Consider the following 21,507-nt stretch of genomic DNA (forward strand, 5'->3'; position numbering starts at 1 on the left):
ATTAATGGTTTGTCTCTTCTAAATAGGACTTAAACTCATTGAGGGGCACCTGGCTGGCTCAGTTGGTACAGCATGTGATTCTTGATCTCACAATTGCAAGTTCAAGCCCCATGTTAGGTGTAGAAATTACTTAAAAATAAAATCTTTAAAAATGAATTTTAAAATCTTAAAGGAAAAAATTTAAGCTCATTGAGAACAGGGAATTGTTTCTCATTACTATATCCTTAGTGTCTGGCATGTATTTGAGGTTCAACAGTCATCAAATGATACACAAATTCATTACTATATCCTTAGTGCCTGGCATGTATCAAATGATACACAAATTCTAATTCAGACATACGTTGAAAAATGTCATCACTCCACCTCCATCCCAATGGCTCCTTACTTCAGTTCAGGCCTCATCACCCTCCAGGATTGAGGCTGCCTTCTTACTGTCCTTCAGCCTCTCACCTCTCCTTCAAATACCCTGTCCACATTGCAACAGGACAGCTGTATCTAAAACACTAATATGACTACCTAAATCTTCCTAAGTCTTCATGGGAGGGCAGAAAAAACCCTTCATGGACCCCTCCCTATCCTAAAGCTAAAGTCCAAACTCTTCAGTACTCTATCTCCCTATGACTGGCTCTTGCCATAGTCACACCCCTAACATCCCACCCACCCTTCAGTCTCAGCAAACATCTCTGAATGTTCCAACTTCTCTGGAACCATGGGCCTTTGCAGATTCTAGTACCAAACCCTAGCCTGGTGAATGTGTTAATTTTTCTAGCCTGAGCTCAGTGGCAGGGTTGGCAACCTTGCTGCCCACAAGCTGGCATGCTCCTCCTTGCAGGATCCCTCAACCAGAATTTTCTTCCATCTTAGCACTCAGCACTTTGTATCTGTGTCTTCCCTGCCAACCTGATATTCTGTGAAAGCAGGAACCACTAGGTCTAAATTGCTTGTCTAGCACTGAGCTTGACACATGGTAGACATTATGTTTTTGAATGAATGAGTGTTCACAGTCCCTGAGAAACCTTTAAACACCGAGCAGTACTATCTGCCAGAATAGCTTTCTTTCCCATAAAAAATCCCCCCAGGGGTGCCCGACTGGGTCAGTCGGTAAAGCAGGCTACTTTTGATCTTGCGGTTCTGAGTTCAAGTCCCACATTAGGTGTAGAGCTTACTTTAAAAAAAAAAAAGAATCCCCACAGGGGCACCCAGGTGGCTCAGTCGGTTAAGAGTCCGACTTCAGCTCAGGTCATAATCTCATGGTTCATGAGTTCGAGCCCCATGTCAGGCTCTATGCTGACAGCTAAGAGCCTGGAACCTGCTTTGGATTCTGTGTCTCCGTCTCTCTCTGCCTCTCCTCCGCTCACACTTGGTGTGTATTTCTCTCAAAAATAAATAAAACATTAAATAATAATAATAATAAATTTAAATAAATAAATAAATAATCCCCACAAATACCCGCTCAAATTTATATCCCCATAGTTAGCAAGAAGGGGGACTACACTCCCTGATAGTTCAATAGACACATGGCTTAATCCTCCACCCTATCCCAAAGCTTCTCCTGAAGACAGAAAGGATGACTTACATAAAGTTTACTCTTACTCATGGAGGAATCAGCTCCCCAGACCTGAGAGAACTGGAGGATGGAAGTGGACATCCAAGGAAAACACTGGTGACTTTCCCAACTTCATTCCCCAATCAAAGAGGACAGTTTCTGGTTTGCCAGTGGCAAGTTTATTACATGATTAAAGTTCAAATAAAAAAATAATAACAAAATCTTGGCAGGGAAGCTAGAGCCAGAGTATGGGAATGCTGTTTCCCTGTCCCCAGCCTCCCTGGCCAAGCCCAGCTCCATTAACTCAGCTTGACTCGATCAAATTCCTCATCAAGACTTGCATTTGTGCCCTGGAGATCTCTGCTGCTCCCACTGGAGATTGAATCCTGGGCCCCGGGCACTGGGGCTTTGGTGAGGGCCCCATACACACCCATGGCCTAAAAAAAGGGACAGAGAGAGCCATGAGGACACATGGCAGAAGGCATAGCCCAACCCACCAATAGCTAAAAAGAAAGTGAGGCTGGGGCCAATAAACTTATTTTTCCTTTCTATCTCTCTTGCAAGACTCAAGCTGTAGAGTCGATTCTAGGAATCGTAAAAACTATCAGAGCAGGGTTACCCTCAGAATATTGGTACAGATATATCTGCCCCCAAAAAAAGATGTCTCAAGAGCTCCCCTATCTCCAGGGGTGAGGGAGGTGTCTCATTTTTAGAAACTTATTCTCTACAGAGACTAACAGAAGGTCTGGGGCTCAGGCTACTCTGAAGGCCTCTATGGTGTCTAAGTTGTGACGGTGGTGACAGGGGTCTCAGTTTCTGGCATTGGTGTCCTGTGCTAGGTCCTCAGGGTACTCTAACCTGAGCCACCATACTGGTGACATCGCCAGGGTTGGACGGCAGCAGGATAGTGTTGGAGTCCTTGGCCAGTTTGGAGAACGCACTGACATACTGCTCAGCCACAGTCAGCGAGGCTGCTGCATCTCCATTCTGTGGCCACAGAAAAAATCAAAGATCACAGTCTTGGAGAAGGAGATGGGTGGGTAGGTGGAGGGGAGGGGAATAAAGAGTAGTCAGGTTCCTGGAAAGAGAATCAGATCACAATACAGATCACAATACAAGAGATCATGTAATCTGGCTCAGCGGAACCCACAAAGGCAGGAACTTCTCCCAAGAGTAGATGGGAAAACCTCTTCCAGTGTCAATTCTTGTCTCCCACCCCACCCAGGGGCCTCTCACATGTTGTGTCAGAGCCGCAGCCAGGATCCGAATAGCTTCAGCCTTAGCCTTGGCCTTGGCCAGAACTGCACTGGCCTCTCCTGGAAGAAAAGAGATGGAGCTTTACTCATGAAGTCAGGGTACCTCAAAGCTCCTGTCCCAGTACCAACCCTCAAAAACCCAAGCCCTCTCCTCCCTCAGCCTCTACCCTCTGCAGACCTGCTGCCTGATTTATTTGTTCAGCCTTTTCTGCCTCGGAGGCCAGGATCTGTGCCTGCTTCTTCCCCTCTGCCACGTTGATGGCTGACTCTCGGGTCCCCTCAGACTCTAGAACTGTGGCCCGTTTCCGCCTCTCTGCCTCCACCTAGAAACCCCCAATGACCCCCATCAACAAAAACCCAGAGTAAATTCTTACACAGACCTGCAATTGTACCCATCATGACAGGGAAGGGAGTCCAAGTCCCCATGAGACTGGAGCATCCTGAAGTCCTCTTCCCCGCCCCTCCCTGGCCCCCACCTGCATCTGCATGGACTCTTTCACCCGGGGTGGCACGTGGATATCCTTGATCTCATAACGGAGGCAGCGAATGCCCCAGCAATCAGCAGCCTGATTGATGGCATCCACAATGCTAGCATTCAGGGACTCCCGCTCCTGGAGAAAGAGAGGTATAAATTCCATGGCTTCAAGACACTCATCAGGGATCTAAGCTGAGAAGTGCCACTGACTGATCTTGACTCCCACAAAGGACTGAGAGTGTGAGGGAAGCATCTTCAAACAGTAACTCTGGCTCAGACCCCTTACCCGGAAGACTTTGTCCAGAGAGAGTTTGCCAAGCTCTGATCTCATGGTTGTCTGAGCTAGCTGTGTGACAGCATACTCAGGGTCCTCCACACCATAGCTTGCCTGAAAAGGGCATGGAAAGTGTATGAAGCTCGAATGCAGGATTTTAGCGGGAAAAGCAACTTAGGAGCTGAATAAACCAAGGAGAAGATACCTTGTATGGGTCCATGATACGTAGATAAAGGACTCCATCGATTTGCAGAGTTACATTGTCTATAGGTACAGGAGCAGGAGAGAAAAGGAGGAAAATCAGGCCTCCAATTTCCGATCAGCTCTTTCTCATGAGCTCTGCATCTCCTGCAACTACATCCTAATGGTCTCAGGGCACCCGTGTCACCCTGCACCCCTCACCGAGAGTCACAGCCGACTGCTCAGGCACGTTGATGACAATTTCCTTGAGACTCTGCACGTATCGGATCCGGTCTAACACAGGGATGAGGATGTTCAAGCCCTGAGAAGAGGAGTCATGGGTCCTCAGAAGGATGGGGGTTGTAGGGTTGAGATCCAAGCTAGGCCTGGAGTGGGTATGGAATGAACATATGGAACATTCCAAGTAAAGCAGAAAGCTGGGCATGTCAATGGTAGGGAAGTCCAAAAATATGGGAACACAAGACGGGACATCTGAACAAAGGGGACAGTCAAGAGAATGGGAGCCAGCAGAGTAGCAGACAACAGGAGCTGAGGGGGTAGACAGGGGAGATACCCAAGAATGGGGCTTGTGTAATGCTAGAGCAACACCCAAAGGTGGTAACATGGGTCAGCAGCCTGGGCCCTGCCAGGTCTGGCCAGGGGAGCTAAAAGCCAAAAGTGGGCGCAGGCTCCAATGAGATCCCACCCCATCCGCCCATATCGTGAGGGAATTCGGCATCAAGGTGGCCCTGAGTGGGCAGAAGAGGTTCTCACAGGCTCCAGGATCCGGTGGAATCGGCCCATTCTCTCTACCACCCAGGCCTCTTGCTGCGGCACAAACAGTACCACGGTGTTTCGGGGCAATCCAGAGGAGGCGCGACGCGGAGCACGGCCAGAAGCCTGCACGGAGCCCTATCGAGAAGACGAGGATTAGCAGAGACCCCAGCCGGCGGGCCACATCGCCCTTCTCGGCGCCTGTCCAGAGAGCATCTCCTTAAACCGCGACCCTAAAGGGTCCTCGGAGAGGAACTCACGTGGGTACTGTGACCTCTGACCCTAGTTCTCTCCCCAAACTTAGAATCCTGCTCCTTCCCAGGTAAAGATCCAGGTGATCTCTGGCAGGACCCTTGGAGAAGGTTCCCTCGCACTCACCCTCAGCAAAAGGGCCCCAGTGCCCCGCGCAGCGCGCGCCAGCATTTCCCACGATCACAGGACCTCCGGAACCAACGAGACGGTGAGCAGAGAGGTCACTCTAGAAAACCGGACCTGAGCCTTTCCTCCCGTATTTCCACTCCCCCAGACGTACTTCCGGCCGTCTCCGTTCTCCCGCCCCCCCACCCCAACTTCAGCCAATCAGCTTTACTTAAACAGAAGCGTGTATCAAGTTGTTCCCTGGGATTTGTAGACCAGCTAGAGAAGGCACAAGGCTGAAACTTGTTCTGGTTCTCTTTGATCAAGCTCAAGATCCCGGACATGGTGACCATGGAGTCTATTTTCCGCGTGCAAGTGTCCCAGAAACACCTCCCACCGAGTTCTTTACCTCCACCCGAGACTCAGTTTACCCTTCTGAGCGTATAAACGGCTTCGTCACCATAGCGACCAAGGGATTGGCGCTCTTTGCCATGGTTGCCATAGTGACATTGTCAGGTAGTCCTGCTGTGTTGTACCCAGCCCTCCCACTGGGGACTGACCCCATTCCCGTTGCCATAGTGATTGGGCCTAACATTGCCTGGTGATTGGACTGAGATTTCCCCCTCCCCTCTTCTCCCCAGGCACCGTAGCTTTTTCTACCTCTTCCTAGTCAGTCTATCAGGACTGATCCCCTTACAGAGTCCAGCACATAGCCCCTACATTCAGGCTTCTCTGGATCATGTCACTCTGCACACATCCCTGATGTCTGGCACATCTTTTAAGAGACTTGCAGAATCACCCCCATTTTACATTTCAAGGCACTTAAGTTCAGAGGTGCTAAAATCGGTAACAATAGAACTAGTTTGGGAATGTAGATCCACATTCAGAGAGCTCAGCTTTTATGGCTGAACCTTTCTCACCACCCCACCCCACCCCATTATCTGAAAAGAGCAAGACCAGATCCTAAGAATCATTAGGGCCTTGCCTAAGACCTCATGGCCTCAGACCTCAGGCCCCTCTGGGAGAAAAGGCAGAGTCTGAGCTCCAGTTAGACCCTCCATCCCCATTCCCATATTCTCCCCAACAGAAAAAGTAGGGTTTAGCTCAAGTTTCCAAACAAGAATTTATTCTTTCTTTATTGTTGTTGTTTCCTGAAAAAAAGTACCAGGTACAATTTTTTCATTTCTTTTTCTTTCTTCTTTCTTTTTCTTTTTCTTTTCTTTCTTTTTTTTTTTCTTTGTTTTTGTTTTGTTCAAGTTTCAAGCAATTGCTTGTTCCCCTCAGCCAGCCCCAGGAGTCAGGACTAAGGCTGGGTCAGAGTCTGGTGTGGGGAATGGGGTAGTTGGGAAATCACATGACTGAGTTTGAGGTGTGCCCCTCATCCCAGCTGAGGTAGGTGGGTCAGAGTCTGGCCAGGTGAGAGGAGGCACCCCAGTCCTTGGCCCTGACTCTGCCCCCAGAACACCTTCCTCAGTCAGGACCCCAAAGCAAGGAGACACAGGCAGGAGGAGAGGGTCAACTGGAGTCTGGAGTCTTAGATCAGGCATGGTTAACCTCTGTGTGTGTGCATGCATGCAAGCTCTCTTTCTCACACACACCACATAAATAAAAGCTTGTATGTGTGTGCATGTGTGCGCAGACATGTGGACACACACACACACACACACACACACACACACAAGTTGGCTTTCAGAGAGGGGTCAGAGGGTAGGGGAAGTGAAAGGTATAGGGAAGGTATAGGGAAGGACAGGGGAAGCTGAGTCTTTGGCTAGGGACTCAGTCCTTCTGGGATAACCTCTCTGCCCTCAGCTGAGAAAGAACAGTTCTCCCCCAACCCCCACATCAGCTTCTTCAACTCCTGAGCTTGGAGCAATATCTGAGAGTGGGAAAGGATGAGGGGCAATGCCAATTATCTGGTTTGGGAGGTTACCAAGGCAATCCAATTTGAATAAATTATAAATTAAAAATAAATAAAATAATAAGTGGCCCTGCCCAGGACAGGGAGGCAACGCTGGCATGACTTGCCTGGGAACTTTAGACAACCTCAGGGTAGCTCCTTGTCTCCCCACTACCTAAGTTGGCCTGGGAAATCCAAGGGAGTGGGAGGCACATGGAGTACCCAGAGTAGAGCAGAGTGTGGTAAGGATCAGAGGCTTTAAACACCCAAATAATCAATTTGGGCATGAGCATGGTGAGGGCTTTAATTCAAGCCTAAAGGGTCTTTTGCCACCTTTCCACGTATTTGCTCTGTCCAGGATGGAGCAGGATGGATAGGTACTTGGCCCACATGGGTTCAGGGCACTGGCAATCAGGGCAAAGGTGAATAACGTGGATTGTGAGGGGACTCAGTCACTGCCTGCAGTTCGTAGGGGAGCCCTGTGTCCAGTTCCAGGCTCCGGCGGGAAAAAAGCAGGCGGATGTCTCCATGCAGGCTTAAGCGGCCTGAGCGGGAGCTCCGGAACCTGGGGGACAACAGGGTGATCAAAGAAAGAATCCAGATAGTAGATAAGCCAGATAACCTGGGGTGGGGAAAATCCTTTCCCTGGGCCTCCCCAGCTGCCCCAGGGCCCTGTCCTCACCTGAGGTGCAGCAAGTAGCAGAGGAGGCGGCAGGTGGGGCTAGCATTTCCCTCCTCACCCACAGGCACCAAAAAGAGGCGATGGCGCAGGAAGGTCATGTGGGCAGCAGGCATGTCCGAGAAGTCAAAGGTCACAAGGAACATCTTCACCACAGTCTGGTTGGGGTTAAATAAGGTCTGGGGGCAGGACAGGCAAAGTTGGTAGGGCCTAGGGGCTGTTTTCCTCTCCCCACTCCCACTGTCCCTCAGGGAAAACTTACCACTTGGATGGTGCCCATCTTGGGCACGCTGTAACCCTTCCTCCCCAGGGGATTCAGGTCCACGACACCCTAGGAAGGTCATGGAGCCATCAGCTAAGATGGGGTCTAGGAGAGCTTTGAATACTCATCCATCTCCATAATCTCTCACTCTGGGCCTAGCCCTTGCCCCACACTAGAGTTCTCCCCACCAGGCTCTGAACTCTCTCCTAGGTGAGAACACCTAAAGAATCCTTCCTGCTATCCATCCCTCACCCTCCTCACAAGCTAACTTTGGGTTGAGGTCAGGTCATACCAGGAAGGGAGCCGGGGCATTTTGCTCAGAAACATCAAAGAAGGTGACAGTGACAGGCAGGGTGACATGCTGGGGGCAGTAGGATCCACTAGCTCCAATCTCTGCCGTGAAGCCCTCAATGTGGCCAGATGGTGCAAAGCGTCCTCGCAGCAATGATTCCTGGGGTTGAGATGGGGAAAGCATATTATGAGACAGATGCCAGCTATTTTCCTTACCCATCCAGGCCATACTCTACCATCTCACTTTCCCCAAGGCCCCCAATCACAGAATCCAAGGGGAACTACCTCAAAGTTGCCAAGCAGGGTACGGCTGACAGCAGGGGTAGGAACAGGGGAGGCACTGGGGGGGCTCAGCAGGCCTGGCCCCTTCCGGAGGCTTCGAAGGGAGGTCCTGGTAGGGGAGGGACACAGAGTACATTGGCTTGAAGTATTCTATGCTTACTCATGTCCTTGGGCTCACCCTTTGCCACCATCAAGGGCTCCTGCCCTAGGTTCCCCTACCCCGCAGTCAGAAAAAGGATTATAGACTTTTGCCCCACTTGCAGGGATAGAGCAGAAGAAGAAGCTGATCACTTACAGCTTCAGGCGACGGGCACCTTTCAGCCTCCGCCCCATGGGACTGCAGTCTGTTGGGTCCTATGGAAAGGAAAGATTACAGAAAAAGATTGGGTGGAGGTCAGGCATGTTTGGAAGCAGGACCTCATTACAAGCTCTCAAAGGAACATCTGGACCCCCTTCCCCCCCACTCCTCAGGCCTTCACCTTTTCCCACACACGTATCTACTTAAGAATAGACCATCCCCTTCTCCTGGATTACCAGCACAGGCTCCTTGGGCCCAGGCAGCAGATGGCTCCAGAAGGGTGTGGCTTTGGCATCAGAACTGTTGGCAGCAGGAGGGTGGCCCAGGGTTCCCCGGCGCCTCCGAGGGGCTGGCCCCTCATCCTCAGAGCTGACATCCAGGGCTTCTCCAGCAGGAAGCAACCTTCGCTTGGTGGGGCAGGGGCCTGGAGGTCCAGGGCCAGGGGGTGTGTGCTCGGGACTGTGCCCATTGGCAGTGCTAGGGGACTCCCTAGGCCAAGGGCTACCCCCGTTGCCCACCCCAGCCACTGGGCTCTTACCCCCTATTTGTGCAAGACTGTGCAAATCAGTGTCAAATGTGTGCAGCTGGCCCAGAGGGGCTGGCCCTGGGGACTCCCCCAGGGACCCCTGTGCCCCTGGATCTGGGGAAGCCCAGTCTCTGGTGTGCAAACTATTGCAGGAAGCATTTGATGGGGGACAAGGGGGACTCTGGGCCCCTGAAGTCCAAGGTGAGGTGGAGCTACCTCCCTGTTCCACAACACAGAGGCCATGGTGACAGAAATGCTGGCTGGCCAGACCCAGTCCCAGCCCCAGTCCCTCTGGGCCTAGTAGCCCCACAGTAGATGGTTCTTCAGGGGGTAGTCCCTCTCTGGCCCCCAGCCCAGGGCCTCTCTTCAGCTCCCTGGTAACCTCAGTGGGTGGGGCCGGCCGTTTCAGGGCCCTGTGAGGCTCAGAGGCACCAGCTGGAGGGGAAAAGATGGATACCTGGTAGACCCCGGGGGATGTTGCCCCCCCTGCTGGGCTGTAGCCCATGAGCAGGCCACCCTGGAGGGCCCCCTGCCTGACTGCAGGCTGCGAAGGGCCAGCCTCTGGTTCTGAGGATGAAGACGGCTCCGCCTGCACGTGGCGCATGAAGCCCCCCCTTGGGTCAGGGGGGCCCCCCCACACAGCCTTTATGCTGGGCCTGGGCTGGGGGGCCTGGGGACATCTGTACAAGAGAAGAGAAGAAAAGGTGATCAGAAGAATCATTGGGTCTTCTCCCTTCCACCTGAGTTGCAGATCCTCCTCTGGCCTGAAGAGGTGACCTTGTGGGTTTCCTTGGGGTGAAGGTGTCCAAATCCCCAGATGGATTAATGGAGTATAGAGGACAATCCCAGAACTTCTGAGAGGATGGCATGTTTAGCTCAGGGTTCTCACTGGACCTGCTTCCCCTCCCTTTCCCCAGCACTCACCCCGATGAAGAGGCCTTAAGCCTAGCCGTGTGTTCCCTCTTCCTGACTGATGCCTTGCTCTCCTAGCTTGCAGTCTGGTCCATTCCCGCTGCACTGGCAAGGTGACTGCCACCATTCCGTGCAGCTCTTGGGCTCAGCTGGACCCTAAGGAAAGGAGAACAGACATTAAGCCAGGATCTCTGGTGCCAGTGGCAAGACTCCTGTCCAGTTGTGGGCTATCAGAGTACCCTCCAGGATATCCTTCTCCCATATGAAAAGCTCTTCAGAAACAGAAGGTGTAGTCTTGGGATCCAGAGCCCAGAGGGCAGAGCTAGGTTACCTACGGAGTCAGAGAGAGGCAGATCTAGGTTCAGCGTAATAGGAGGTGAGAAGTTGTGGCAGGATCACCATTTATCAGGGCCACCAGCTGAGGGGCTTCTGCCCTGAGTGTGAGGGGGAATGCAATACCCCAAGATTCAAGAGAACTCCAGTGCCAACTGAGAGATGGTCAGAGTAAGAATTCAGCCCTCCTAGTCAAGGTTGTATAACTCCTTCCTTAAAGTCTCTCTCCAAAGGACAAATGCTACTCCGGAGCCCTAAGGGGAGAGGTCTTGCAGAAAGTCCTACCCCAGGAGCACTCCTCACAGATACAAACCTCAGGTCAGCTCAAAGGCAGCCCTTTGGCCTTAAACACATTACCCCCAGCAGTCTGTCCCTTTAACAGGAGGCAACAAATCTAATCAAGTGGAGGGGGAGTGGAGAAAGCACTTTCCAGGACCTCCCCTCCCCCTAGGCCCTGCAAGCTAGAGATAAGGCAGTGGCAGTCAGATAGCTGGAAGCAAGTAGGACTACCTCTCCACTTAGCCACATGTTCAGCACCCAAAAACCCAAACCACTGTTTTTCTGCCAGGACTAAAGACTTTCTTTATGGACTAGTCCACCCTCAGGAGCCCATACTGGGTGAGAGGAATGTCAAATTGAATGCCATTTTCCTTTATGGGAGGAAATACTGTCCCAGGATCAAGCTTCTCCTTTGGGCAGTAGCCTATGCTGCCTGCCATCCACAGTATGTTTTCCCCTTCAAAGAATGTCCCCTGTATACCTACCTAAGCCCTATCCTTCCTCCTTGGCTAGGCCAAATGCCATTCCCTCCAGAAAGCCTACTCTGTCCACCCTAGACCACATCTCTCTCCTGAGACTTCATCTAAGGCAGTGTCACTATCTACTACAACCCAGTGACAATTTTGCTTGTTCTTATAGGTAAGAAATCTCCTAGACAGACCAGGGGGTTCTTAAGGATAGTTCTGTTCGCTCCTCTGCCAAACTCTAAGTACAGGGAGTAAGCACATGGCAGGACTCAAAAAAGTAGAATGCAAGCCCCAGAGACCTTGGCATCAGTCCTAGCAGTGAAGAGAAAAACTCCCAGAATTAGAGAAGTAGAGAGATTACTTGTATAGGGGGAATCAGCAATAACAGAGGTGGAAATGGGGGACAGGGAGAAAGGGAGAGATTTACACACTGGGGACTGGAAAGCTCTCCTACACCAAGTTCTTATCATTGCACCCCACATTACCTTATTTCACCAAGTTCTCATGAGAAATGGGATCCCTAGAAAATTCTGGTTCCCTGTGGTGGGTGGGGTGTCTGGAAAGGGCAGAACTCCAATGACAGCACTGTCAGAGGGTAGGTACAACTTGTATTCATCTCTACCTTCCTTTCCTCTACTCAAGCCATACAGGTTGAGGAAGGTCCTTTTCCTTAGCACCCCACCCCTGGTCATCCAAGTTGGCCTCTGGAGCCATTGCCCTGGGGAAGGCAGGTGATGACATGATGCCCTACTTGACCCCAGCATGCCTGGCATCTGCTCATTACCCCAGAGCCCTCTAAGTTCCTGACTTGTCAATGAGAAGCTCTAAGACGCACTTCCCTGCCACCCAGCCTGTCTGGCTCTAGACCATGGCTTCGAGCTGACTCATGGGGCAGGACTGTGGAAAAGGGGGGCAGGGTAGGCCAAACCTCACTCTCTGTGCAGGGGGTGGGCAGCAGCTGGCATCAAACAGCTGTGCCAGGCTTTGGCTGGCAAGGACTACAGTTCCCAACATTCCCAAGGAGCAAGGCCAGCAAAAACACCAAATCCCAGAATACCATGGGTTCTGTACCTCAGACACCTGCTAGGCCTGGGAGGTGGGGTAGGTGGGTATTGGTACAGATACAACTCCCAGACTCACTCTCCCCTTTCCTTCAGTATTAAAGGTATCTATTTCTACACTGATCTAGGAGGGTGGCAGGAAGGAGAATTCCTCTCCATGTGCTTTCTACCCTCATCCTGTTCAGAGAACTGCCAGCTACTCCACATTTTGTTCCTATACATGTCCACACAAACTAGCGGAGCTACTCCCATGGACCACCACTATGGGTAGGAAGGTCAACCTCTGGTCTCTAACCCACCCCTTGACTGCTGACCTAAAGCCCTCTACCCTTAATGGAGAGACCAGATGTCAGCACCTCCTCCAAACTGAGTCCAGCAGACTCACCCCTTCCGCTGGACTCCTTGTTCTGGATGATGCCCCCAACCCCTACTTAGTCTCCCAGGTCCATTCTCACCCCTCTCCTCCCCAGAGCCTGGGACAGGCCCCATTCCATACTGGAGCTTCGGAGATTTGCTCTTTCCCCCTAGCACACACTCACCCCGCTCTTAAATTGGCTCCGCCGCGGCGGCCGCTGCTCCGGGCCCTTCCGTCCCGTCCCGGTCCCTCCCCTCGAATCCCGGGTCCTCCCCGCCACGGGCCCCCAACCCAGACAAAGGGTGGCTCACGCAGAGCCCTGCTTTGCTAGGCTGTTCTCTGTTCAGCTTCGTGTGCAATACTAGCGGGACCTGGCGCCCGCAGCCCCCCAGCCGCTGCGGCACCCCTCCCCGCGACTGTCCCTCCCCGTGGCCGCCCCGGCTCAGTGCTGTCGACTCCGCTGCCCCTCTGACTCACAGGCCATTTCCTACCAGCTGATGGGGCCGCCCGCCCCGCCCAGCGCCCCAACACCCCCGCCGCGGCGGCCGTGGCCGCCACGCCCCCCTAAGACCACGCCCTCCGCGAGCAGCGACCATATTCATTGGCCCATAGGAGTCCAGCCTCTCCACGACCTCAAGTGTGAGGCACGCCCCCTCCAAGAGACACACGCCCATTGGTCCACAAGGGGGCAGGCCTACCCGTGTCGCCCCGCCCATCTCTTTAACCCCTCAATTGCAGGAATCCAAAGGATCTCCCTGCCCTGCCAATTTAACCCTTTCAAAGGTGTAGGCCTCCCACTGCTCACCTCCGCCCTTCCTCTTCCGAAGGTGTTTAATAGGACGCTCTAGGGCTTTCAAAGACAAAGTTCCACAATCTCCAAAATCAGCCTGCTCTTCCCTCACCAGACCCCAAATATCCCCACTCTCATTCATCTCTCCCTTTCTTGCAAACCTGAGCTTCAAACACCAGAGTACTGCTGAAGTCTAGAAAGCTTCCTTTATGCCAGAGCAGATGAAAAAGTTCTGAAGTGGGATCTTATCTCCTTCCATTGAGAAATGGTATTCTTCCTTCTCTTACTTTTTATTAATTTTCTTTTGCCTTCGTTAGAGGGGCCTCAAGAATTCCTGAGATAGGGATACATTTTATTATTTTTTTTTAATTTTTTTTTTTAAAGTTTATTTATTTTTGAGACAGAGAGAGACAGAGCATGAACGGGGGAGGAGCAGAGAGAGAGGGAGACACAGAATCGGAAGCAGGCTCCAGGCTCTGGGCCATCAGCCGAGAGCCCGACGCGGGGCTCGAACTCACGGACCGTGAGATCGTGACCTGAGCTGAAGTCGGACGCTTAACCGACTGAGCCACCCAGGCGCCCCGATAGGGATACATGTTAATTCAGGGACCTAAACATCCTTTTTTGTGTCTCTGAACTACCATTCTGAGATCAGGCTGCTTCATTCCTTCTACAGTATTCTTTCTATTCATAGGAGACGGAGCACCCAGGGGAAGTGGGATAGAAAGGCTTCTGCCATGAGTGGGGGGATGTGCCCAACTCTTGTGATGGAGCTCCCTCCCATGACTCACAGCTCCCTCGAAACTCCCCACCCTCCCCCTGAGTCACTAGGCTCTAGGCTGGGCCCAGAAACAGCCAAACTAAGTGGCAGCAGAACCAGCATTCCTAATTCTTTAAATGACCTATTCTTTAAATGACCAGGATGGAAACCTCTATAAGGAGTAAGCATTAAAAATGCTCTTTGCAGGGGCTGCTTTAGGGGTAAGCTAAGAAAATAGGTACCTTTTCCTCTGAACTTGTTGACAAGTTAGTTTCCAAACTTAGGAAGCTTTTTCTGTCAGTCTTCCACAGAAGCAAGGAAATACCAGAGTCAAAAGAGGGAAGACTCAAACCAAAGCCTGGAGAATTGGCGTAGGCCAGGGCAGGTTGCCAATTATGCCTCTAGAAGGGGAGTCCATTCTTCCATAGTTCAGAGGCTACAGAAGGCCCAAGGTCCTTGTTTCTACCTTGCCTGTGCTGTAGGCCCCAAGGGCCCTGAGGTTGTCACTGGATAGTAAAAAAAAAAAAAAAAAAAAAAAAGGCTCCCCTTTCCCTACTTCCTTCTTGTGCACTAGATTCAGGAAGGACAAGTAAGAGGGGCGCTTGGGTGGCTCAATCTGTTGAGTGGGCTCTGTGCTAACAGCTCAGAGCCTGGAACCTGCTTTGGATTCTGTGTCTCCCTCTTTCTCTGCCCTTCTGCCATTCATGCTCTCTCTCTCAAAAATAAATAAACATAAAGAAAAATTAAAAAAAAAAAAAAAAAAAAAAGGAAGGACAAGTAAGTAACCCCTCCTCTAGGCTCCCTTCTTCTCACCTCAGACCAGGGAGAAAAACCCTGAAAAAGAATCCATTTCCATTTGCCGTGGACTGATTTATTTGTTGGTTCCCTAATGCTAAGGAATAGGATTCAGGAAATTTTCAAAATTCTGAACAAAATTGCAAAAAGCAATAACTTACTAAGTTTAGTAAAAACTTACCAGGAAGACAAATAGACACAGAACACTACAGGAAAGTGATAGTCCCTTGATGACCCCAGAGAACAGGCAGTAAGTTCTGTCTTACTGCCACTAACATAGACCCAGGCCTCAGTTACCTGCAAAGGGCAGGGGGGAAGTAGCTCAGTGGGAAGGATCAAAGATGTTCTAGGCCTCCGTGTGCCCTAGGAAAGCAGCATGGTACAATCAAGAGGCCTTATCTAGCTGCTGTCCTTTATTTTTTTCATAGCAGTTATCACCAGGTGCCCCCCCCCCCCCCCACACACACACATGCATTTCTTTCTCCTCGTTAGAATGGAAGCTATAGGAGAGCAGCAATGTTGTTTTGTTCATGCTGGTATTCCTAGAATCAACCTCAGTGCCTGGCACATAATAGCTGCTCAATAAATGCTGGCTGAAAGGAATGATGAGCCCTGGGCTGAGGGAACAGCAAACAGAAGACATAGGTCCTAATACCTGCTCTTTCACTGTGAGACCAGAGAAAGTCACAGTGTCTTTGGCTGTAAATTTTCAACCCTGTAAGATTAGAGGTTTGTATAAACTATAGTTGAGGGCTTCTGCAACTCTGGCCTTATACTGCTATGATTCTAATGGCTATTGTTCACTCAAATCCATTTTCAGAGGATGGACACAAGTTTCTGAATGCTCTCCTGCTTGTATTGAAGCAGAGAAGCTATATACTCCAGCCTCAGCACAGCAAACTGATGCCCTTTCTCTTTACGCCCCACCCACTCATACAAATGCCTCAGTCCTTAGGAAGCTGGAGTGTTTGCCCTAGGCCCGCCTCTCAGAGAGACAGTCTGGGAAGCTGTGTTGCCATAGCAATCAGCTCCTCCTCAAAAGGCTTCAGCCTGCCCTCCCTTACCCCACCCTACCCTACGGCTTTGTCTGGCCTCAGCACCCCCTCCCTCCCCAGCCAGTCTCTCAGCTAGGAGGAGGGTTGGCTTGGGGCCCCTTTCAGTAACACTGTCATACTCATCCAGCCACCGTGTGGAAGGCAGGCCTTTTTTCAGTCTCTCAACTAGCCCAGGGACAAATAGAACCTTGGCACTATATCAAGTCCCCTCAGGGAACCTGAGGAACTCCCAAGAGGATTAGGCCCTAGTATCAGTTCTGACCATCAGCCTCCCAGCCCGGAGTGTGGGGAGCTATCCTCTCTTCCTCTTCCAGCTGAGGCTGGAACCTCATATCCCTTCTGGAGTTCAGCCTGCAATAGTAATTCACCTCTCAAAACAAACATCAAACACTCAATAATTTCCACCTTTCCCACAGAAGCCGATTTTTGAGGGTTCTAGGGTTCCCCACCCAGCAGAAGGAAAAGGGTGGGGAAAATAACTTTGTGGCCAGTGGTAAAAATGTAGCTGCCAGTCACTTGTGGGGGCTGTTGGGAGAGATCTTGGCAGTAGTGGGATGAGGTCTGGGCCTTGCAGCTGGTTACTAGGTCCTGTGGCCATTGAGCACAAAGCTCCTAGACGGGCAAGTCCCAGGCCAAGCCCCAGGGCGAGGAAGGAAGTGGGAAATGAGCACACCCAGAGCAGAGGGCAGGGCAAAGTGGGGGAGGGGGAAGACAGGGACGAAGGCAGCCTTCTGGGAGGAACAGGAACTAGAGTGGGGGTTAACAGGAACACCAGCTAGGGGAAGAAACTCCAGTCTCAGCCAGCCAGATCCAAAGCAGACTGAGGAGACAGTCACAGAAGACGTAGCAGCAAGTGGGGCCTGGATCCTCCCTAAGAGTGCTCAGGCCTGAAGGTGTAATTAGGAGCCAAGGAGCCAGGAGCACTATGGACTGGTTTCTTCATCCCACTAATCCCATCATGCCATTCCTAGAACACGGTACACAAACCTCTTCCTGGAGTCTCTACAAAGCCAGGAGACTTTCTCAAAGCACTAGGGGTTCTTCCCCCCTCATTTGGGGCCTACAGCCTCTTTCCCTCACATAGTGCCCAGTGCCCATTCTCTGCACAGTCCCTCTGTCTCTCCCACACTCTGGACCACCAGCTCTTCATCATACAGCACCTGCTTTCCCCAAAGCACTTCACATCCCCTCCCCCTCAAGCATAGCCAGGCTCCAACCCTCCACATCAGACAGACTTGCCCTCTCACACTGTACCTCCAACCTCCACAAAGCACTCCCTTACAAGGGACCCTGGAGAATGCACCTGCTTACCCACACGGTGAGCCCCCAAGTCCTCCCCCGACTGTCTTCTTCCCCCGCAGCAGTCCTCATATTCTCTCCTTCCTTAACGTGGCCCCCACCTCCTCATGTTTGCCCAAGCGCACCCCCATTCTTGTCCCTTCTTCCACGCGCACCCCACCCCACACCTGTAGTTCCGTGAGTCCCGTTGCACCTGAGGAGGTAGTGGGGTTGAGGCAGTTAGAGAGAGGCCCTAGCTGCAGCCTCGGCCTACAAACCTCACCCCTTCTGCCCGAGCCCCGCCCCCGCAACGCCCAGGCCCACCCCCTCCCTTGTCCCACCTCCCACCTTCTCGGGGCCCAGCCCCTTTCCTAGTTTCTTTAATTCCTCTGGCTCCTCCCCTGTAACACATGCCCCGCCCCTCTCTAGCTCCGCCCCTTCTAGCCTTTTCTGCGTCTTCCCAGAACATCGGCCTGTCCCTAGCCCATTCCTTGGTCCCCACCCCCTTGTGGTCTCTCCGCCTTTCGCTAGGATCCGCCCTCTCTCGGATTCCAGCCTGGCAGAACCCAGGCCAGGCCCTTTTCCACCGCGAGTCCCAGTCGGTGTCAGGGACTCTCCTACCCCCGCCCCTTCTCCCTCTCGCCTCACCCGGGCGCCGGCGCTCCTGCCGGATCCGCTGGCTCTGATTGGCGGCGACGGCCCCAATGGATGGCGGAGGAGACAAAGTGATGGCTGCAGGTCGCCTGAGGTCCCACCCCGGCCACGTGCGGCTTCTGTGATGACAGGTCTAGAGGGGCGGGGCCTTGGCCTGGGTGCCGGCCTAGACTGACCGGATCGGGCGGGGGGGGGGGGGGGGTTGGGGAGTCGGAGCTGGCATCAAAGCGCTAGCCTGAGGGCACTGAGCCCGAGACTGGGGCTCTCCCCAAGCTTTCGCGCTGGTGTGAGCTGCCCGCGGAACTTGAGCCTTTTTGTGGTGACGTCTGGGTTTGCGCGCACATTTGCCCTAATGGGGGAGGTCTGGAGGTTTGCAAGATAGTGCAAGGAGTCCCAGGGGTCGGTGAAGATGAGAGAATCTGGTTGGTGGGATCTCAAGTCTGTGGGATTGAGCAAGTGTCTGCAGCTTACGCTGTGCGAGAGAATCTGAGTTCTAGGAGGTGTGCAGAAATAGCCAGCCAGATCTGTATCTGTGGAGGTGGGTCAGCAAGGAATTCTGTGAATTTTAGGAGACTAAATGTTAATACGGAGTTAGAAGAACCTTCAGTCGCCGGAGAGAAGTAGGGTCTCTACTTTATACAAGTGTCAAGTGAACTATCTGATAGTTAAATATGTTCTGTAATTTAATTAGCGCTTGAGACTTCTCTCTGATTTACTAATTGCTGAGATACAGCAGTGGGGCGGGGGTTGGGGGGGAGGGGAGAGGGTGTGTGTCAACTCTTTCCAGCTACCTGTAGGTGGCAGCACAGGACCCTTGCAGAACTGAAGGGCCCTCCGCCCAGGGCCTATCCGGCCTCTCTGAGGAGGTGGCTGTATAGATTGTGGGTTGAACCTGATAAGATTCTCTGAAAATCACAGAGTCTTTAGGTTTTTGTGACTTTTTTTCCGTGAGTAGTGAATTTAAGCTGACTTACTGAACACCAGTGGTACGCAAAGAAGAAGAAAAAAAAAAAAAGCTTTTTTCTCTATTGTCAGGGAACTTGTTAAGGTCGTTATACAAATACCTAGAAAGAGTAAGTTGGAAGGGTTTGGGTAGTGGAAGTTAGTAGTAAGTTGGAAGTGGATTTGGGTGGTGGAAAAAGCATAGGGTTTGTAGTCATTTGTGTTGGCCTCTGAATTTTGGGTATTGGGTATTTACTAGGTGTATGAATTTGGCTAAATTACTTGACTTAAAAAAATAAATTTTATTTTAGAGCAATTTTAGGTTTACAGAAAACTTATGAAGATAATACAATTTCCATATACCCCACTCCATATACAGTTTCCGTATAATAAATGTTAAATTTATTAACATTTAAATTAGCATGGTTCCTCTGTTACAATTAATAACTGATATTGATACATTATCATTAACTAAAGTCCATACCTTATTCAGATTTCCTTAGTTTTTACCTTATGCTTTTTTTCTGTTTTAGGATCTCATCCAGCATGGCACATTGCATTAGTTCTCTTGTCTCCTCAAGCTTCTCTTGGTTGTGACATTTTCTCAGACTTCCTTGTTTTTGATGACCTTGATAGTTTTACCCTCAGATATTTTATAGAATGTCTTTCAGTTGGGATTTGTCTGATGTTTTTATGATTCTAGGTTTTCGGGAGGAAGACTCCTGAGATAGTTTCATTACATCATATCAATCTATGCGTGTGTATGTGGTATGTTTACATACACAATATTGGCATTATACTGTATATTCATATTACAAGTTTTTATTTTATTTCATTATTTTATTTTATTTTTTATTATTTTTTAATGTTTATGTATTTATTTTGAGAGAGAGATATTTTTATTTTGAGAGAAAGATAGAGTGCGAGTAAGGGAGGGGCAGAGAGAGAGACACACACAATCTGAAGCAGGCTCCAGGCTCTGATCTGTCAGCACAGAGCCCGACATGGGGCTCAAACTCCTGAACTGCGAGATCATGACCTGAACCAAAGTCAGACACTTAACACCCAGGAGCCCCTATTTTATTTTATTTAAAAAATATATATTTTATTTACTTTTTGGGAGAGGGCAAATGGGGGAGGGGCAGGGAGGGGGGACAGAAGATCCGAAGCAGGCTCTGTGCTGACAGTAATCAGCCTGGCTGGTGTGGGGCTCAAAGTCAAACTGGGAGATCATGACTTGAGCTGAAGTCAGAGGCTCAACCCACTGAGCCACCCAGGTGCCCCACAAGTTTTTATTTTAAATCAATGACTCCTAAACATTCTGGGAGAATTCTATAAGATTAAAAAAAATTTCTTTATGAGGAGTGCCTGCCTGGCTCAGTTGGCAGAGCATGTGACTCTTGATCTCAGGGTTATGAGTTGGAGTCCCATGTTGGCTATAGAGCTTACATTTAAAAAAAAAAAAAAAAATTAAGGGGCAGTTGGTTAAGCTTCTGACTTCAGCTCAGGTCATGATCTCAGGGTTCATGGGATTGAGCCCTGCTTGGGATTTTCTCTGTCCCTTTCTTCCCTCGACCCCTCCCCCACTCACACTTTCTCTTTCTCTCAAGCTAAATAAATAAACTTTAAAAAACTAAAATCAAAGAAAAGAAATAAAAAATAAAACTGTCTTTATGAAATAGTTTAGGCATACAGAAGGTTATAAAGAATACTATGTCAAACATCCACATTCTTCTCACACAGCTCTATCAAATTCCAATATTCCACCACATTTGCTTCAAATTCTCTTAAGGAAATTAATATTTCAGATAGGTTGGGCTTTTATATACTCCTTCCTAATCTCATTCCATTCTCCCCCTTGCTCTTCATCTTCTCTCCTCAGAGTTTGCCACTATTCCAAATTGGTATTAATTTTTCCTCTTCATTAAAAAAATAAATTTATTGACTAATATACATGTATTTCTATTGGATATATACCTAGGAGTATAACTGCTGAGTAATAGGGTAGGTATGTGTTTAGCTTCAGTAGATATTGCCAATATTTTTCCTAAAGAGATTATAACAGTTCACATTCCTCCAACAATATATGAGAAGTCTAGTTTCTTCATTTCCTTGACAACTCTTGACATTGTCAGTCTTTCTAGTTTCAGTTATTCTAGTATATATGTAGTGGTATCTCACTGTGGCCATAGTTAGCATTTCCCTGATATCCGGCAAAGTAGGACACCTTTTCATATGTCTATTGGTTATCTTTTCTGACTTGCCTGGTCAGGTCCTTGGCCTGTTTTTTTATATGGTTCTCTGTATTTTTTCTATTTGTATGAGCTCTTTATATATTTTGGATAGGATTCTTTTGTTAGAAAGAATTATCTGTAGCTTACTTTTTTGTTTTCTTAGTGGTGTTTTTCAATGAACTAAAGTTCTTCACTTTAGTATAGTCCAATTTATTTTACTGTTTGTGTATAATGTGTTTTATGCCTGTTTAAGAAGTATTTGCCTATCCCAAGGTAATGAATATATTCTCTTATGTCATTGTCTAGAAACTCTATTATTTTATTTTTTATAAGTCATCTGCAATAGATTTTGTGTATGGTGTGAGGTAAGAGTCAATATTCATTTTTTTCCTATATGGTTATTCAGCACTTTTTGTTGAAAATATTGTCAGAGTACAAATTCCAAAAAGTTAAAAGCAAGATTCTTATAAGAATATAGAATGAAAAACATGCCAA

At 49.9% G+C, this 21,507-nt stretch overlaps 3 protein-coding genes across 13 annotated transcripts in view; 1 reads left to right on the top strand and 2 right to left on the bottom strand.

The window, feature by feature from the left end:
* Positions 1–1,706: 1,706 nt before the first annotated feature.
* Positions 1,707–5,019, bottom strand: STOML2 (stomatin like 2). Its single transcript, XM_045470000.1, has 10 exons — positions 4,884–5,019; positions 4,506–4,643; positions 3,954–4,053; positions 3,757–3,815; positions 3,564–3,665; positions 3,279–3,413; positions 2,981–3,125; positions 2,783–2,862; positions 2,405–2,533; positions 1,707–1,983 (listed from the first exon to the last, which is right to left on the bottom strand). The coding sequence occupies exons 1-10, from the start codon at positions 4,926–4,928 to the stop codon at positions 1,846–1,848; spliced, it is 1,071 nt and encodes a 356-aa protein (XP_045325956.1). The 5' UTR covers positions 4,929–5,019; the 3' UTR covers positions 1,707–1,845.
* Positions 5,020–6,108: 1,089 nt separating this feature from the next.
* FAM214B (family with sequence similarity 214 member B) lies at positions 6,109–17,943 on the bottom strand. Of its 9 annotated transcripts, none has more exons than XM_045470032.1 (9): positions 17,831–17,943; positions 10,022–10,165; positions 8,808–9,777; positions 8,569–8,627; positions 8,277–8,382; positions 7,993–8,151; positions 7,701–7,769; positions 7,442–7,617; positions 6,109–7,324 (listed from the first exon to the last, which is right to left on the bottom strand). In XM_045470032.1, exons 3-9 carry the CDS (start codon positions 9,699–9,701, stop codon positions 7,171–7,173), a joined length of 1,617 nt encoding a protein of 538 aa, XP_045325988.1. In that variant the 5' UTR covers positions 9,702–9,777; positions 10,022–10,165; positions 17,831–17,943; the 3' UTR covers positions 6,109–7,170. The 9 variants fall into 9 exon arrangements, with proteins under 9 accessions (XP_045325988.1, XP_045325992.1, XP_045325987.1 ...); XM_045470036.1 differs by lacking the exon at positions 17,831–17,943 and adding an exon at positions 17,371–17,478 and having other exon boundaries at positions 7,442–7,596; XM_045470031.1 differs by lacking the exon at positions 17,831–17,943 and adding an exon at positions 17,371–17,478.
* Positions 17,867–21,507, top strand: part of UNC13B (unc-13 homolog B) — a 252,510-nt gene continuing 248,869 nt past the window's right edge. For all 3 annotated transcript variants that reach the window (XM_045470007.1, XM_045470020.1, XM_045470021.1), the window contains exon 1: positions 17,867–17,967. In XM_045470007.1, the coding sequence (XP_045325963.1) occupies positions 17,961–17,967 (7 nt within the window). In that variant the 5' untranslated portion in view covers positions 17,867–17,960. The remainder of the gene's footprint in view (positions 17,968–21,507) is intronic.

Source organism: Leopardus geoffroyi, chromosome D4 (assembly GCF_018350155.1).
Source record: "Leopardus geoffroyi isolate Oge1 chromosome D4, O.geoffroyi_Oge1_pat1.0, whole genome shotgun sequence".
Taxonomy (NCBI): Eukaryota; Metazoa; Chordata; class Mammalia; order Carnivora; family Felidae; genus Leopardus; species Leopardus geoffroyi.